The sequence below is a fragment of the Eublepharis macularius genome, chromosome 8, assembly GCF_028583425.1.
Source record: "Eublepharis macularius isolate TG4126 chromosome 8, MPM_Emac_v1.0, whole genome shotgun sequence".
Taxonomy (NCBI): Eukaryota; Metazoa; Chordata; class Lepidosauria; order Squamata; family Eublepharidae; genus Eublepharis; species Eublepharis macularius.
The window spans coordinates 83,022,567-83,041,939 of NC_072797.1; the positions used below are offsets into that span (position 1 = coordinate 83,022,567).

At 40.4% G+C, this 19,373-nt stretch overlaps 1 protein-coding gene across 1 annotated transcript in view; it reads left to right on the forward strand.

Annotated features, from left to right (window-relative positions):
* The first annotated feature begins 12,162 nt into the window (after positions 1-12,162).
* SPTLC1 (serine palmitoyltransferase long chain base subunit 1) overlaps positions 12,163-19,373 on the forward strand; it is a 36,936-nt gene continuing 29,725 nt past the window's right edge. Inside the window, exons 1-3 of the mRNA XM_054986630.1 lie at positions 12,163-12,235; positions 16,033-16,140; positions 17,945-18,039. Coding sequence (XP_054842605.1) covers positions 12,176-12,235; positions 16,033-16,140; positions 17,945-18,039 — 263 coding nt within the window. The 5' untranslated portion in view covers positions 12,163-12,175. The remainder of the gene's footprint in view (positions 12,236-16,032; positions 16,141-17,944; positions 18,040-19,373) is intronic.

A 19,373-nucleotide genomic window follows, 5' to 3' on the forward strand; every position in this document is an offset into this window, starting at 1 on the left:
CTTGCTTTTGCAGATCCACGCGCCTCTGCCAAAATCCCCCAATTAGGGTCTCTAAATAAAGGTCTTTTGTCTTTCTTTGCTTTATGTGTTTCCTGGAGCCATGCTATGTCTATATTCTGTTGTTTAAGAAATCTAGCAGTTTTATACCTTTTTAAATCCGAACCCAGGCCGTTGACGTTCAGTGTCAGCATCTGTAACGTTTTATCCATATTCAAACTCAAATTTCCCCTCCCTTCGTTCCCCTGGCCAGATATTTAATTTAATATTCCCTTTAATATACCCAACTCCCTTCCTCTTCCCCATCCCTCCCCCTCCCCTTCCCTTGTGTAGAGCCCCAGACTGGGGATGAATGCTCATCCCTTCTCTACACCTCTGGGCAAGCGCACTCTCCACTCCCCGAATTATTAATAACTATTGGCACTATTATAGTTCCGTTGTATATTCCCCTTGATATATCTTAATCTCGAGATGGTCTTGGCCTCTTAACGTAGTAATTAGGTGGTCCTTCTTTGAAATCTGGTTACTGTAGCCGAGGTTAATGCATTTCCTCCATCGAAGTTGACTCGGTATTCCTCACATTTACTCCCAAAGTTTCTAATAAGTCCCGTGCCTCTTCAGGATTCCTCGCACAAAGCCTTCTCCCTTCTTGGTATATAACCAAGGATGCTGGATACGCCCAGCTGAATTTAATCTCACTTTGGTTAAGTTTCTGAGCAAAAGATTTCATTTGAGTCCTTTGATACAGCGTTTCTTTACAAAAGTCCTCCTTCACACAAATCCTTCTGCCTCTGAATGTCAGCTCTTTATTTTTTTAAAGTGTTTTGAATATCCTCTGCTGCAGCTTCTCCCTCGCAAGCTTCATTATCACCGGGCGCAGCTCCCCCCCCCCTTCTTCTCGTTTGGAGTCTGTGAGTGCGTTCAATCTCTTCTTCTATTTTCAGCTCCTGTTGTAACATCCAATCCACCAAAGCCTGCTCCAAGTCGCATGCTTTGACTTCTTCCGAAATACTAAAAAAATAATATTCCTCCTCCTATTGCGGTCCGATAACCCAAATTGGAAACTCAAAGTGCACATCCCTAGTCATTAGCATAATTCAATAGATGCCAATGACACTGTGCAACCCCCTTATAGGTAACTCTCACAATTATCAAGGACATGCTTATTGATGAGGGAGAGAAAAATCACACACACACAAAATGCAATCTGCAGTCAGCAACTATAATACACAAGTGAGATGCTCCATCAAAAATGAAGAACAAAGCTCATTTGTTACATGAATCATTGTACCCTCCACTCCCTCCGTACTGCCAATCATCAGCCAGTCTGCCAAATTTATGGCAACATACTACATGAACACAATTCAGTGCAATGTAGGCCGTTTCCACATGTCTTACCTGCCTGTGGAACATCGCGCAGAAGACAGCGTCTTCTCGCACTAAATTGTGCCAGGAAGATGCTGTTATCTGGGAGTTTTGCACACAATTTCACACAAAACTCCTGGATAACAGCATCTTCCTAGTGAGATTTTGCGTGAGAAGACGCTGTCTTCCAGGTCTTTTGCGCGATGTTCCACAGGCAGATAAGACGTGTGGAAACGGCCGTAGACTAATAGTACAATCTTATGTAGAGTTAGTCGAGTATAAGCTATTTGATTTCAGTGGGTTTAACTGGAATAACTCTGCATAGGACTACTCTGCATAGGACTGTACTGTACATGTGTTAAAAACAAAAGCATAACCGTATCTGATGGATGAGCTTCCTTCTGTCCCAGGAGAATGCAGTTTGAACATGTGCATTGTTTTTAATGATAATTTTCCTTTTCCAGAATGTTAATAATAAACAACTCCTTTGGGGAAAGCAGGAGAAGGGTGTTGGTTGTACTGATGGTACAAACCTGCATTCCTGTTTTTCTACTTGTATTGCCCTTGGCCACCAGCTGAAATGTATTATTACTTCCTTCTGCCACCCCCCTCCTTCACTTTGCTTCAAATATGGTGTTATTACATGGAATTACAGTTTCATAAACAGCTGCTTATTATAGGCATGAGAATCATAATACTAGTTAATTCATCACAATAGTGATATTAGCATTGATCCTGCATTAATCTTTCTGTTAGGAAATATTATGCAGGTGTGTGGAAAGCATGAGAAAAGCCATTCCTCCCAAATGTTGGTGAGCTGGCAGGACTAGGTAGGTCTCAGTTACCTTTTTTGAAAAATATTCAGCATGCATATCCTTTTAAGGTTGTAAAAACTATCTAATTCTAAGCAGGCCAATGGCACGCATTCTACTGACTATAATCACAAGAATTATTGCTGTTTAAAAATATTGGTAATCACATTTTTCTGTATTCTCAAAAAAGTGCAATGAGGTAAAGTACTCGCCTTAACTATACTACGTTAGGGCAAACATGACTTACTTCCTCATGCTGTAGGACCACATTAAGCCTAGCTAGCTAGTGATTAAGGACAAATTGTGAGAACTGTCACTCCTTTTCTCAGGATGCTACCAGGAAGAACAGGAGCTGTGGAACTTGGGAAGCTAGTTTTCTGTCCTCATGGCTGGCATATTACTCCCACACAACATACTTACTATGAGTAAGAAAGTGTCAGCTTGAACGGAAATCTTTCATTATCTTACACCCTCCCTTCTTGGTTCTGTACCAAGATCACTGATATTTCTTGGAAGTACATGCACCTATTTTTTCACCTCATGTTAAGTGGCAATGTGTTCTGGTACTAAATTATCATCACCATCTTTATTATCATTATTATTTATTTAGGAAACTAGTCCTCCTGGCAGTCGGTACCTGATTGTTCTTAGCAGTTATCTTTTGATCTACTTACTCACATTTCTTCCATGAAATAAACCCAAGGCAATCCACATATGTTCCCAAGGCACTGATTGGGTATGCTTAGTTGTCACACTTGATTGTACTGCTATATGATAGGAAGGTTTTGTAGCCTGAAGCATCCCATTGCCAAAAACAGTCAACCTAATAAAGTGTTTGTTCAAGTGCTGATCAAGTTACTTGTGCTTTTTGTGTTTGTTCTCTCATAAGCTGAGGGCCAGATGAGTCTTAAACTGCATGGGGATAACATCTGACATTACTAGTCTTATCCAATACTGTGTTTTATCTATTAGGGAAATAATAGGTTTACTAGAAAGGTGGAGATAGAGGGGGATGGGGGAATGTGGCTCCATATTGTAATGTTATTTCTGAGACTGGGAACTGGTAGTACAATCCTAAACATATCTACTCTGAATCATATTCATCTATTCAGTGGGGCTTACTCTTAAGAAAATGTTCTTAGGATTCCACTGTACCTCTACCAAAACCCTTGACTCTGACCTAAGAAACATTTGCCTTTTCCTGACGTGATGAGCGGGGAGAAGAGAAAGTTAAGAGGAATGGAGGGAAAAAGAGGAAGATCTAAGAGAGAACTACAGCCAGGAACAGGCCTGTAAGAGCTACAACAGCATTAATGGGGACTGTACAGAACTCCTACTATCAGATCAAAGCTAAAGGTCAAGACTTCTATTTATGTTAACTGTGATGGGGAGTCCTGGGAAGAAGAGCCTGGAACCACTGAACTCTTCATTACTTAACTGGCAAGAACAGAACCTAGTAACCTTGTAATTATTTCCCATCCTTTTTTAGATGAAGCATACCTGTATATTTACCTCATTAAAATTATTGTTGTTACCACTGCTGGTCAGTACAGTTTCTGGGACCAACCAGAATTAAGGAAGAAGTTGCTAGCCCTGCAGTGCCTTAAGGACTTGCCTCAAATCTAATTTGCACAGGCACACTAGTAATTTGTACTGTCATTACAATATTAGAAGGGAAGTGGAGTGCAGGAAACATCAGAAACAAGACAGAGGCAAAACTTATGACAAATGAAATTTTAAAAGGTAACTGAAATGACAGGTATCTAAAAGGTACAGGTGGAGGCAAAAAGGCCTTGTCTTCCATAATAAGTACATGACGAGCACCAACAAATAGGTGCTTCTAATAGTAGTACAACCTACATCCACACATCACTTGGTATCACAATACTGATGCCTGCAATGGAGAAAACTGTAATTTCATAGTTACTCAATAAAGCTGTCTTAAGTAACAGGAAAATCTGATTCCCCCCAAATGAGTGGCACTAGTTGGTATGAAGCCTTGCAACAAATGAAAAAGGTCTGTGCATCGCCCAGAAATTAAACACCATCTGGAAAGGATCTCACTGCAGAAATTCAATTGTCAGTTTCTCAGTTGCTCAGGACTGTAGAAGAGAGTATCCAAATACAGAAATTTAAATAAGAAGCCTGCCACTCAATCTAATTGTTCTGTTTTAAGCTTGTAAGACACAACATTTGGCAACATGCACATTTTATCAGACCTTATTGGAATTTGTGCATTTTAAAATAGTTTTCCTGTGTTCTACAGTTTAAGATGTTTGCCACAAAAAACTAGGGTTGTCACTTATTTACTTGCATATTTCAAGAAAGAAACAGATTTCACCTCACTCAAATGTATCTTGGAAACACCCATATGTATTGTAACAGTCTATGTGGGGCTGCCCTTGAAGATGCTTCAGCAATTTTACTTAGTATAAAATACTGGTACTTGGCACAATAAAGTTAGTGTTATTCCAATATACAGTCTCCTAATTTGTTTCCAGACTTAACTGAAGATGTCAATAATAGCCTTCAAAGCCCTTCTGCCCACATCAACTTTCCTGGGCATTGAGATCCATGAGTGAAATTGTCTTGTAGAAACCAGCAATAACAGAGGTGATATTAGCCTTCATCTATCCTATAAGAGGGCTTTTTCAGCCACTGGCCATGGATTATGGGACTCCACCCTACCCTGAGGGATAAAACCATTCTTCTTTTGGAAAACATTCAGTCTAAATTAGAGGGATGGTGCGTAGTTTTACCTTAGTGATTAATGAAATCTCTCAAGTAATTTAATACCCACCTTTCTTCCAGGCATCCCAGGACCCAATGTGGGTAACCACAATTTAAAAACAATACGAACAATGTAATAAAACCAGCATTAAATACAACACATTAAAAACAAAGACTAAAGCAACTTATGCCCCAACCAGCCTTTTTGTCCTGGCTCAGGCCATCCCAAAAGATCTCTGGAACAGCTTTGTACTGTAGTCCTGTCAGAATGCCAGGAGGGTTGTAAGCTCTGTGCCTTATGCCTGGAGGCAGTACCAAAGGTATGGACTAGCCACTAAAAACTACCAAGCCCAGACTGAGGCAGAACGTGCCTTAGACAACAGGGAAACTGATGATAAAGCTTGCTGTACAGGTATAGGCAGGGAGAGGTAGAACTCCAGGTCATGAAGAGCTTTAAGTATGAGCACCAACCCTCTGAATTGGACCTGGAAACTACTAGGCAGCCAGGAAAGTATCTTCAGAATACAAGTAACATTGTCCCATCAGCTAATTCCAAACAACAGACCATGTGTCACTTCTTGTAGTAGCTGCAATTTATTGATCATAGAATCACAGGGTTGGAAGGTACCTCCAGGGTCATCTAGTCCCACCCCCTGCACAGTGCAGGAAATTCACAACTACTTCCCCCCACACACACTACGTGACTCTTGCTCCATGCCCAGAAGATGGCAAAGCACTGTCAGGATCCATAGCCAAACTGGGCTGGGGAAAATTGCTTCCTGACCCCAAAGTGGCGATCAGCATTACCCTGGGCATGTAAAAAGGGGCCATGAGAACTCAGCACTAATATAACCCTTCCTGCCCTCCCTCTCATGATCTGCTTAGGTTCACAGAATTTGCACTGCTGTCAGATGGCCATCTCGCCTCTGCTTAAAAACCTCCAAAGAAGGAGAGCCCACCACCTTCTGAGGAAGCTGAGAGACTGCTTTAACTGTCAGGAAGTTCTTCCTAATGTTTAGCTGAAAGCTCTTTTGATTTAATTTCAGCCCATTGGTTCTGGCTTGACCTTCTCGGGCAACAGAAAACAACTCTGCACCATTATCTATATGACAGTCCTTCAAGTACTTGAAGATTATTATCATATCATCTCGCAATCATCTCATCTCCAGGCTAAACATACTGAGCTCCTTCAGCCTTTCCTCATAGGACTAGGTCTCTAGACCCCTTACAGTCTTTGCTGCACTCGTCTGGACATGTTCGAGCTTGTCTATATCCTTCTTAAATTGTGGTGTCCAAAACAGAACACAGTATTCTAGGTGAGGTCTAACCAGAACAGAACAGAGTGATACCATCACTTTGTGTGATCTGGACACTATGCTTCTGTTGATACAGCCCCAAAACACATTTGCCTTTTTAGCTACCACATAACACTGCGGATTCATGTTCGGTCTATGGTCTACTAAGACACATACCAAGACGAGTCTCCTCCATCCTACAATTATGCATTTGGCTTTTCCTACCTAAGTACAGAACTTTACATTTATCTCTATTGAAGTTCATTTTATTTGTTTCAGCCCATTTTTCCAGCCTGTCAAAATAATCCTGTATTCTGAGTGTCTTCTGCCATATTTGCTACCCCTCCCAATTTATTATCTGCAAATTTAATAAGCATTTCCTCCATTACTTCATCCAAATCATTTATAAAAACACTGAACAGAACAGGTCCTAGGACCGATCCCTGAGGACTCCACTTGTCACTCTTCTCCAAGAGGAGGAACCATTAACAAGCACTCTTTGAGTGCAATCTGTCAATCAGTTACAGATTCACCTAACAGTAATAGGATTCAAACCACATTTTACCAACTTGTCAACAAAGATGTTATGTGGAACTTTATCAAAAGCCTTACTGAAATTGAGATAAACTATGTCTACAGCATTCCCCTGATCCAGCAACGCAGTAATTTCAAGGGCAGCCTCATCTTCAAGGGCAGCCTCATCCAGAGCAAATTACAGTTATCTAGCCACAAGGTTACTGAAGCATGTATCAGCATGGCGAGATTAGTTGTTTGCAAATAGGGGTGCAGCTTCTTAACTGCAGATGTAGATGTAAAAGGAGGGTTTTTTGCTATCATGGTCACCTGTTTCTGCAACACAAGACTAGGATACAGCAAGACTCCCAAGCTCTTAAGAGAATTTTTCAATGAAAGCTGCACACAACTGATGGTAGGGAAAACAACCCCATTTAAAGCATTGCCATTGAACATTTCTTATGATGGAAAGGTGGTTAAATAAATGTTCTAAAATAAATACATATGAGCAACAGCCCACAGGTGACCTATTGGTTGAAAGTTCTTGTGCCAGTGCAGGGAGGGAGTGAGAAGCATATTCAGAGCATCTATTAAAGTTTGACAGATAGGCAAAGCCCAGCTAACCCCCCATTTCCTAGGCACTTGAAGCTGGCAGCTCAAATTGAATAGTCAGATCAAAATAGCCATTAAATTGCCTAATCTTCTTCTAATTCATCATACAAGTTTAAAATTGGATTTGCATTACTAAAGGGCTTAAATAACTTTTTTCTACAACACAATCCTATTTGCTAAAGCATCATAAATCTTTTGATTTTGAATATTAGAAAAGGTTGGAATACTTCATTATCTATATGGAACTTCTACAATCAGTGGGGCTGATTCCCAGTTAATAGGTTTAAAAGTGCAATCAATGTGTCTTTGAAAGTCAGTTAAGGTTTATATAAATCAACACTCAACAGGTTCTGGAAATTTAAAATATTTATACCCCTAGCTTTCCAGCTAGATTGGCTCTCAATTAAACAGAATTAAAAACTATTACAATGTAACTAAAGCCAATTACTTTTTTTCTATACAATGAAAAAAGTGAAACCATCATATACTGCAGCATCTTTTAGGGTCATGATAAAAGACTGAGGATCTCCCTAGACGTGCAGGTTTCCGCAGCTATTCTGCAGTTAAAAAAATAAAGGAGAGCCCAAACAGCCTCAGAATGTCTCTGCGGGGGAAGAAGGGGCTCCTCCCTTAAGTAATTTCCTCGTGTCACAATATCACATGGTGAGTCCCCCCCCCCCTCTTTTTACTGCCCATTGGCACAAAATACTCCATGTGGAGCAGAAAAAACTGAGGGGGAAAACCTCCCTCCCCATGAGGTTAACATGAGGAAATGTCTTGAGGGGGGAGGGGGGAGCCCCTCCCCCCCCCCCATGGAGGCATTCTGAGGCTGTTTAGGCTCCTCTTTATTTTTAACAGCTATTCCTCAAAGCTACTGCATAACTTCAGGGAACTCAAGTTGGATTTGGGAAACTCAGACATAACTCTTAAAATGTGCATGTCTGGCTTGGCACTGAGAAGCAAGGACTAGCAGTTAGCAGAACTGACTGGGTGGGGGGGCATCCCAGATGTTAGTTCTCTGCTTTTCTTTCCATCTTCCAGCTGCTGGTGGCTTCTAATCCAGCAGCTGATGGCTGGGCTCTAAGGAAATCCTGACTGGTGATGATGGCTTCCTCCTGCAAGTGAACTCCAACAAAAATAAACTTGACAAGTGAACTCCAACAACAAGTCTGCATCTGAAGGAGTTCTTTCATCAAGCCTCAGAAAAGAACATGGATGGACAGACACCATCTTCACAACACAACAGTTCACAATCTACTACTGAAAAACACATTGACAACCAATTGACAACCATAAAACTACAGGAAAAAAATTGTACATGGACTCCCTTGATGGTCATAATGCCATATAATGCTTTTGCTATCAAGCCCAAACTGCTGTAATCAAGAAACATCATCTCTCACAACACAATCTTACCCATGCAATAAACAGCCTCAGAAACAATCCAGACATCAATGATTAAAGAAGGTGACAAAGGAAGAGCAGTTATCATCATGTACTAATTAGACAACATTCAGGAGTCAAAAGACAACTCTCCAATGCTACCTTCTACCTCAGACACCACTCAAAAATACCAAAAAGATCTAAACAGAATTATAAAGGAATTATCTGCGCACATACAGGAACAAATTTGTATGGACACATCAAAGGAATCTTGACCAAGTACTCTCTATCTTCTGTTCAAAAACACAAACCCGGCAACCCATGATGTCTTATTGTCTCAGGCATGGTATGGACTCCATTCTCGGACCATATGCTATCAATGCCCTCAGTTATGTGTGAGATACCACAGACTTCCCAAGAAAAATACATTTTGGCCACCACAGATGTTGAGTCTCTATACACAACATCCCTCACAAAGATGGACTACAAGCCATTAGGAACATAATCTCTGACAACACCACAGTTGATCACGCTACCAAGCTCTGCCAGTTGGTCCTCACCCACAATTACTTCAGATTTGGTAAAATTAACTCTATCAGATCAATGGTTCAGCAAGGGCACCCTCATGGTACTACAATATGCCAACATTGTCATGGCTGACTTGGAGTAGCACTTCCTCATCTCCCACCCATTGAGGCCCCTCTTTGACTTTTTTCATCTGGACACATGAGAAAGAAACACTGGAGAAACTTCACCAGGCCTTCAGTAACTTCCACTTTGCCATCGATCCTCTCAAGAAGTACATTTTCTAAACATGACTGTACCAAACAGAGACAAACTACTACAAGATATGCCCAAACGAAACAACAGAATACCACTGGCAATCACATACAGCTCTCACTTCAAACCAGTTCAATGTATCATTAATAACATGAAATCTATGCTAGACAAGGATACTGCTCCCTCAGGCACTGAGATGCAAACCTTTTCTTGGCCATAGACAGATCTCAAATCTAAAAAGTTTCTCACTCACAACCAGGGCTTTTTTTCAGCTGGAAAGCAGTGGAACAGAGTTCCAGCACCTCTTGAAAATGGTCACATGGCTGGTGGCCCCGCCCCCTGATCTCCAGACAGAGGGGAGTTTAGATTGCCCTCTGTGCCGCTGGAGCGGAGGGCAATCTAAACTCCCCTCTGTCTGGAGATCAGGGGGCGGGGTCACCAGCCATGTGACCATTTTTGCCAAGGGTGATTTAAACTTTAAAAAACTCCCCCCTTGTTCCAGCTTACCCAAAGTGATGTCATTGTGCAGTCCTGAGTTCCACCACCTCTTTCCCCAGAAAAAAAGCCCTGCTCACAATGCACTTCCTAACATAGACATAAATTCTAGGACTAGGACCTGCAACAAACCAAAATGCCAACTATGTTTGGTATAGTGGTCAAGAGCAGTATGACTCTAATCTGGAGAACTGGGTTTGATTCCCCACTCCTCCACTTGAAGCCAGCTAGGTGACCTTGGGTCACTCACAGCTTCTAGCTCTCTCAGCCCCACCCACCTCACAGGGTGATTGTTGTGGGGATAATAATGACACACTTTGTAAACTGCTCTGAGTGAGTGTTAAGTTGTCCTGAAGGGTAGTATATAAATCGAATGTTGTTGTTTCCCCTAACAACACAATCACTGGATCTAACAACACCAGCCATACCATCTCAGGTTCTTTCACTTGCTTAACTTCCAACATTGCTGACCGAAGAGTGGCAATCCTCAATCAGAAACTTCAAGGGAAGACTACAATGCAAGATTGCTGAAACTGAGTTCGTTCAGAGTCAGAACAATGGACCACAATAGTGAATAAGAACATAGGATTCTCCTTTCATTGCAGAAGTTAATTTATTTGCATTTTCTTCCCTGCTCTAATCAAGCTAATTACATTTCACGTTGTATGCCACTATGCCCACATCCTATCTTACTTCTTTGCAACACCTCTCCCACCTTCTGATTGGGATATAGACTCAGATCTCCATTCCTACTTATATCTGACAAAGGAAGCTTGATTCTCAAAAACTTACATCATGGAAAAACTTGTCAGTCTTTAAGTTGCTACTGGACTTGAGCTTTGCTCATTTACTGCAAACAAACACCGTTATATACCCCAAACTATCCAACAAAATAAATTCAGCAGCCAAGATTACCTTCCCAATCTGTCTTGCTCCCTGACTTTACCAAGTGCTGAAATGGCCACACAACCCCACAACTGTTTCTTATTTAAAAAGTCAGGGGGGACAAGAGCACTGTGATGCAGGCCTGATCAGGATGGGGCCATTAGAGCATTTTTAAATAACTTGAAAACATTGTTGTGGCTTTCATGAGAATGCCTCAGATCTAGTTTGGACCTAACTTGAATGTTATCACATTGATTTAAAGTGCTGTGTAGCAGGAAAGAGACCTAGCCCTCCAACACAGGCCATGAAGTAGCAGCACTCCCAAGCTACAAACCTGTTCCTTCAGGGGGAACGTAACTTTTTCTAGAACAGGTTGTCTTTTTGCAGTACCTGAGCAGCTTCCTCATTGACCAGCAGCACGTTTTATCTGGATTGAGCTTCAATTTATTATCATCCATCCTATTATCTTCTCCAGACACCGATTGATCCATCTGATTTAGTTGTTAAGGAGAAACAGAACTGTCATCTGCATATCAGTAATACCTCGCTCAAATATGTGCAAGAGGACCACACATACAGCCTTTGTACATGCTACACTAAACCCTGAAGTGCCAACGGTTAATTTGTATATACCAAAGCCTCTTCAAACAAAATGGCAACAGCAAGAGCCTCCTCGTAACTGCCATGGTAACATCTGAAGGATCGTTATAGTCGTAGCAAGGAAAGAAGAGTGTCTTGTAGGCTCAAAGACAACAGAGGCAGTGAAGCCTCGTCAGTGAGCGGCCTATAACCTACTCCGTCATGTGCGTGCAGTTCAGGTCACAGGCGTTATATGTAAACTCGTGGATTACAACAGGCAGGGGATAGGCGGGAGTTTCAGTTTAAACGCCGTAAAGCCCAGCCATTCACCGCCATCTGAAAAGTCACTGTTTAACACCCTCAGACGTCGTTCTTCTAGGGCTGCCGCGCATTTGTCAAGCGAGACTGGCCGTATCACACGCTTCCTCACTCAACCCACCGGCTTCCACGGCGGGCCGGAATTCGCTGACTCCACCCCGCCCGCCCTCAGCATGAATCTCAAGGCCGCCGCTTACTCAGGCTCTCCACATAGACCCCGCCAGCCCCGGGGCGTCGGCAACACAACCCTTCTAAGCCCCAGGCCATCAACAGCCCCTCGCACGTAGGACGCCCGTCCCTCCAGAAAAGGGGGCGTGGCTCTCGGGCTCTGACGCTCCTCCTTCGTCACTTTAGCCGCCCCCGTGTGACGTAATGTAAGCGCCTGTCAGGAGCCGGAAGCCGTGCGGGGCGATGGCGGCGAGCATGGGGCAGCAGTGGGTCCTCGTAGAGATGGTGCAGGCCTTTTATGAGGTAAGCGGGAAAGGCAGAGGCCCCGCTAGACTGAACCTGGCGCCGGAGCGAGGCATCCCTGGGTGGGAAGGCGACTGGGGACCTTGGGGAGCAAGCGGCTGTAAGAGCCGGTGACTGCCCCTTATCTCGTCTGGGAGGCTTGAAAAGAAAAGTGGTGGGAGGCAACGCTGGGGGTGGGGAGATGCTCATCTCAGCGTCGGAGGAGTCGTAACCACAGCCGCATATCTTAGAGCAGGCAGTTAAATCTTGATCTCAGTTTGCCCCGCCTAATGAAGCCTCATCCGATACCTCCTGCCCTGATCGCCCATGAAAAAAGGTCTTGTTAATCGGAAAGAGAAGTTTAGCTATGTTTGATCAGTCTTTAAGGAGGTAGTACTTTACGTGTGTCTCTCTGGTCCTCCGAATGAGCCTCGGATAATAGTAATTTAAAGCTTTAGTCCTAGACAGACTTGTAAATGAACGCCGTTGAATAGAATGGATGCAGCAATTGAACTGGGTTGTAGATCTTGTTGCTATCCCCAGAGACATGGAGCAGAAAATCTTTCAGTGCTATATTTTTCTAAGAAAAAAATCAATTTCTAAAAATTTAGTGTTTCAAAAAATAACAGTGGCTGAATACCATTGTCAATAAAATAGTAGGCAAATTTGGCAGCCTCAAAGTTGTAAGGGATGTTTCTCAGGTGATCTATGGGAATTAAAAGTTTTGTAAATACACACAATAATCCAATAAAAAACAAGTTAGGAATACTTTTGATCAGCTGTACTAGTCAAATCAAAAGCAAAACTAACATTCTTATTTATGTCTTCTTACATACTCGGGAAAGGATAGTGGAACCCCCACTTTGATATGGGTCTAACAAGTAATGTAAGTGATTCTGTGGCGAATAATAACAACATTTGATTTATACACCGCCCTTCAGAATGACTTAACACCCACTCAGAGTGGTTTACAAAGTACATTACTATTATTCCCACAACAGTAGCAGTGAAACAGGTGCCACAGTGACCACTGTAGGAAGAGAGCTAGGTTCTGTTGAAATAGATGAGTTGACACATCCACAGCAATCTAATGTACAGTTCCTTGGGTGTGCTAAAATTACAATGCAATCCTAAACACAGTTACTCCAGTCTAACCTCATTAATTTAAATGGGCTTAGACTGGTGTAACTCTGATTAGGATTGCACTGTTTGTGTGTCAACACTTCAGTGCCTTGGGTTTTTTTCCTGAAATATAAATTATGTAAGGGAAGTACTTGCTGTACTGTTTTTTTAACTTTTACAGGTGTTAGTTTAATTAACATTTCCAGCTAAAGCTGCAAATTTATTTGAACATAACATTTAATTTATTTTTTCCTAATCAAATTTTCAGTTTAAGTATTGGTTGGTAGTGGGACATAAAATTGAAATGGAGTGTTTCTTGTTTATCAAATAAAAGTCAAAATAGGCATGCTAAATCATGTCATGCTCTATTTAGGACATCCAAACATTTTTCCTGGGAAATTTTTCAGCTCATACTGCTCCAGAAAACTTGTGTCATTGCGTGTCATGACTGAAGAGTTATGGGCCATTTATCGTTAAAAGCCAAACTTGTTCAGTTACTATTTTCATTCTGCTTTTCAGGCAAATTATCTTCAAAAATGGCTTGCATCAATCAGAAATTCAATGCACAGTGTGGGTGGTTTTAATTAAAATGGGATGCAGGCCTTTCCTTCAGGCTTACAAAGTGATGACAAAATTGACTCTGGGATATTACCTCATGCACTTGTCTGGATACAAGGCAATCGTGAAATCTCGTTAAGATGGTAGTCCTAAAATTACTTACTTGAAATTAAGGCTGTAATTCAGTGCAAACTTACCTGGTATAAGTGCTATTGAACTCAATAATTTAAGACTGGATTCTGAGTAAACATGTCTGTTTCAGTTTTGTTGTGGCTCATCTTAGGATAAATATGTTTAGAGCTGGGCTGCTAGTTTTGAGTATTGTTTCAAAACTATTTCTTTTTCTTCTCTAGGAATATTTTATGTCAATTTTTTAGTTTCTCTATAAGTACAAGTATAATTGTGAAAGTGGGGGGAGGCTGAAGACCCCAGTGGTAAAAGTTATGCTTTGCATACATGACCTCAGCTGCTAGAGCAGGTGATAACTCCCAAAATGTCTCACCCAGATTTGATTAGTTGTCAAGGGAGGAATCGTAGCACAGTGGTAGAGCATATGCTTTGCACCCAGAAGGCCCCACATTTATTCCCTCCAGTTAATTATTCAGATAGTAGGAAATGCAAAACAACTTCCTGAGGTTTGAGATGTGCCAGCAGTTGCAATAAGCAGTACTTTGTTAGATTGACTAATGTTTTGTCTCTAAGGCAGGTTCGTGTATGTTTATTGGGTTAAATAGGCCAGCAGTTTGATCCAGTAGGAGATATAATTCAAAGTTTAGAGACCGTAGACCAGCCATGCAGAAAAATACAAATTTGATAAACATCTTTCCGTCTGAGAAATTTGATTGGTTTGACCTGCAGTGTAATAAGAACTAGTAATTATTTCCCTAGGCATCTTAAACTCCTTCTACCACACTAGTGTACATGACTGCAAGCTGTGTAGTCTAGTAATGTTCAAAAGAACCAACACATCATCAATCCATCTAATTCTCAATATGAGCCTAACTGTGGATACTTAAATCCAGAGACTATAGGCAGGCAAGACTGATCTTTCTACAAACCTGTGGAAAAAACAGGCTTGCAGAAAAATCTGAAGTCTTTAAAAAGGGTGTGGGGGTTAAAAAACAAAATTATAGAGCAGTGCATGTAGCTGTAGTCACATTTCTCTCAGCCCTGCTTCCCTCACAGGGTTGTTCTGAGGATAAAATGAAGAAGTGGAGAAGAGAATGCTGAATGGTGTTTTGGGTCCCCATTGGGGAGGAAGGTGGGGTATAAATGAAGTAAATAAATAAAACTGAAGACATGGGGCAGATTAAAAGAAAAGTTTAAAACCTCTTTAAAACCTATTAAAGAGGTTGATTGGAATACTGCCTAAATTACTTTTCACAAGAACCTCTGGGGCAGGGATCGTGTGTGTTTTCAGTATTTGCTGTAATGGGGAAATAGTGATGATGAAGACTGTGTAATGGAGGAAGGATCATTCAAGTGCACAGAAGTACTTTGTGAGTTGTGTTCCAAATTCTGCTAATTGCACTCAGGTTGAAGCTTTCTGCACAAGCACTCCTGTGCAGTTTTACATATCTGTAATCTGTAAGTTCGCAGTTGCAAAGCCCTCAAATGATTCCATATTTTGTAAAGGCTGGGATGAATAAATAAACATTTATGCTTTCAGTACTTTGAAGAGAATACATCCAGCCTCTTTTTCCTTTCTTCTCTGCAATTTAATATCACTAAAGGTCTTATTACACAAGACATCTGAAGCAAGTTGGGTTGAGAAAAAAACCCAACCTGACTCATGTCTGACATGTGACCGAGGTCTCATTTGCAGCCTGGAGCAGCTGGAGGAGAGGATGCAGCCTTCCCTTCTTCCATGCTGTACCCTTTTGGTGACTAAAAATTGTCTCGGGGTGCTGCTTGAACGTCCAGCTGCCAGATGCAGGGTTCCAGGCATTGGGCCTCACAGGTGCACAAGTTCTTGGTTAGACATTGCTGGACTTCTAAAAATTAGCGTATACAAAGTCACTGTAATTGTGTTATAAGATGAAGTATAGCTAAAATGGTAAATTAAACCTATTTTTAAGTAGATGACAATCCTGAATAAATTATTAATATTTAATTAATATTCTTGTTTTCATTTCTAGGCTCCAACTTATCATCTTATTTTGGAAGGTATTTTGATCCTGTGGATAATCAGACTGCTTTTTTCCAAAACATACAAGCTTCAAGAGCGATCTGATCTCACACCTAAGGTTCGAAGTATAATATACAAATTAGCACTGTAACAAAAAGTTAATGTTCAGTATTCTTAATGGCTGTAATGCTTGAAATAAGAGCTACAATTCATCGTTATGAATACAACTCCCACTGGACAACATGTGACCGTGTGCTGAAATGTGGCCTTTGTTAGATTACTGCATATTATTAGTCGCTTGGCCTGTGAGGAGCCTGAACTTGCACAGGGATAGTAGGGAGGAGGACACATGACAGCACCTTGTGCTATAAGAGGATGCTTCTCCCCCAGCCACACCTTTCTATGGATCCAAGTCAGTATAATAATTTGCCATGTTTAGGAATCCTATAGAGATGAATGAACTCTTTTCTGTGTTGGTCTTTGATGATGATAAAACATTCATATGCCTATACACTAACAGCTGGCTTGAAAGTGTTGAATGAAGAGTTTGGAGAAAATTGATTGCTTTGATAGTTTGAAACCAATTGCTCTAAGCTACAAGCAGGTTTCCTTTTATTGGTCAACTTCTCACAACTCTTCTGCAGTAATTTTGCATATGATTGTTCCATTTTGCAATAATCGCTGTTCAGAGACTTGAATTCATTTTTAAGCGGATGGTATACATTCTGTAAGCTAGTTACATGGTGTATGAAGAAATTCTTCCTGTGGAGTAGTGAAGATCCCTCTGCCCCACTGCTTTATGACCATTTTTTTCCTTTATCACCTGAACTGCCTTTAGTTTTAAATATCAATATTAATGCCAGAGTGGGACTATTAAGTATCTTGGGACTAATGCTGTTCTATGTGTCCTGGGAGGCGGCACACTCTGTTTTTCCAATTGGGAAAAGAATGGGAACTTACAAGTGCACTGGAACCTTTTCAACACTTGTTGGTTGTAACAACACAAAGCTTAATCAGTGCTTGAGTGATTTTCTTTGTCCTGAAATTTAGCTGTTAAAATAATTTTGCTCAGACTAGGAAATGACAGTGTGCACAAATCTGTTCTCAAGTTATCTCTGCCAATAAAAGCCTTACACTAAGTGGCCATGTTAGAATTTGTGACAGTGATCAGTTTTTCTTGCAACACATGTTGACTTATATTCCATTTTACCTCCTGAGACGATAAGAAATTACCTCATTTCATAACACATATTTTGTATATTCTTGTGAGACTCCTGCTGGACCCAGATATTGGCACATCCCTAGAATATAAAAAATCCCATCCTATATGTTTGCAGAATTATCCACCAAGCAGGTGATCTTGTACTTCTAATTTATGCCCTCTAGCTGTCTGAAGTTTGTGATACATTTATCTTTGACTGTGAATGTTTATGCATTGCCCAGTGAAACAGCCTGCCTGCCAACTATAAACTTAAAACTAGCTCATCTGGGCATTTAGCTTTCAAGAAAGTGATCTTCCTTAGTGCAGATGCATAGAGAAATCTGTTAATTTCTTGTCTCTAGGAAGAAATAATTCAGTAGCACAAAAAGCATGGTGACTACATGAAATCCATGTTTCTCCTGTGGTGTTCCTATGTAAGAGAAAAGTGCTTAGTGCAAACTAGTATTTTGTATTTGTAATAGTTCCCCATTTCTGCATGTCTGGGAAATATGTGACTTGCAGGGAGCATTATTTTAAATTGGTCATTTTAAAATCATGAAAATTCAAATTAAATCAATCTGCCCTCTTTACCTTTAACTGTTTTATATCCTTTTGATTCACCAAACATGTGTAACTGTCACCAGCTACTTAGAACTAGCAGTCTTTTTGCTGTTCTTGTAGTTGTAGTAAAGCTCAATATTTTGGCTTTTGTCTGTTTTAGGAAAAGGAAGAGTTGATTGAAGAATGGCAGCCAGAACCTTTGGTTCCTCCTGTATCTAAAGACCATCCAGCTCTCAACTATAATGTTGTTTCAGGGTAAATTTAGAATGAAGGGATTTCATGTTAGACTTATTTTCCAATCCTGTGTCTGTTTACTTGTAGCAAATCCTACTAACTTCAAAGCTACTTGCTTCCTAGAAAGTATACTTAGGGCAACAGCATCAATCATTTGCAAAGACTATTGTTGTTGTTTTATTGCAAAATTTGAGAACAAGGCTACAGCATGGAGCAACATTTGAACATATAGTTGAATTCCAAAATACTTTAAAGTAGGCACTAGGATAGACAGTCATTTTATTTGCAATAATTAGTGGACTGATAACTTTCCCCCCCAGAATTTGTGTAGCAAATGCTTCTGTTGGTGACTCTAAAGATTATAAGCCGAGGGAATGTCAACGAGTAATCAACAAAACACAGAATGCCTTAGTTGTGTTAAGGTGGGCGCTAAAACTAGTGGTTAGCTATTAAGATTTGATGTTTTCTACTTTTCCTCGATGTAGTAAAAACATGGAACTCATTGAATCAATATGGAAAAGCAGTTTGTCTTTGGTCTGTCAAAAGGGTACATTATCACTCCTCTTACTGTAAGGCAATTCCTTGATACCAACCGATCTCAAAAATTTGACCTCTCCATCCCCCAAAATTCAATGTGGTCTTGAATCTTGTGTCATAAACTGAACCTGATACTTAATTACAAGTAAGCATGTACAGGATTATGGCTTTAATGGTTTCACAGGATTTAACTAGTGGATTTTAAAGGTACACTCTTTCCTTTAATAGTCTGGGGGGGGGGTTGGAATTTTTAGGTTTATATGTATTTAAGAAACAGAATAGTATTAGACAGTACATAAAAGAACAAGGAATAATTATATATAACAGAATATATAGCAAAAATATAAACTACAGAGTATTTCTCCTATCCATCCCCATACTTATTTATACATTATAAATACATTCTATTCAACATTTTATATTACTAATTTAATTTAATAATTGGTCTATTTCATTATTAATTATTCTTGGTTTTTAGCTACATAATCAAAGAAAGCTTTCAATTTTTTCTGAAATTCTAGGATGGTCTGTTATACATATAAGAAGTTAATTTAGCCAAATTGTATTCATACAATTTGGTCAGTCAGTCAGTCACATCTGGACAAGATTCTGCCTTCCATTTTATTGCATATACTAGTCTCACTGCTGTCACCATATATTTTAAAAGTTTGCTGTGTACTTTTATAATATTACTTGGTAAAATATTTAATAACATATTTTTAGGGTTCAGTATAAAGCGAAACTTTAATATCTTTTTCATCTATTCATGTATTTTTATCAAATATCTTCTTGCCTTCTTGCATGTCCACCACATACGA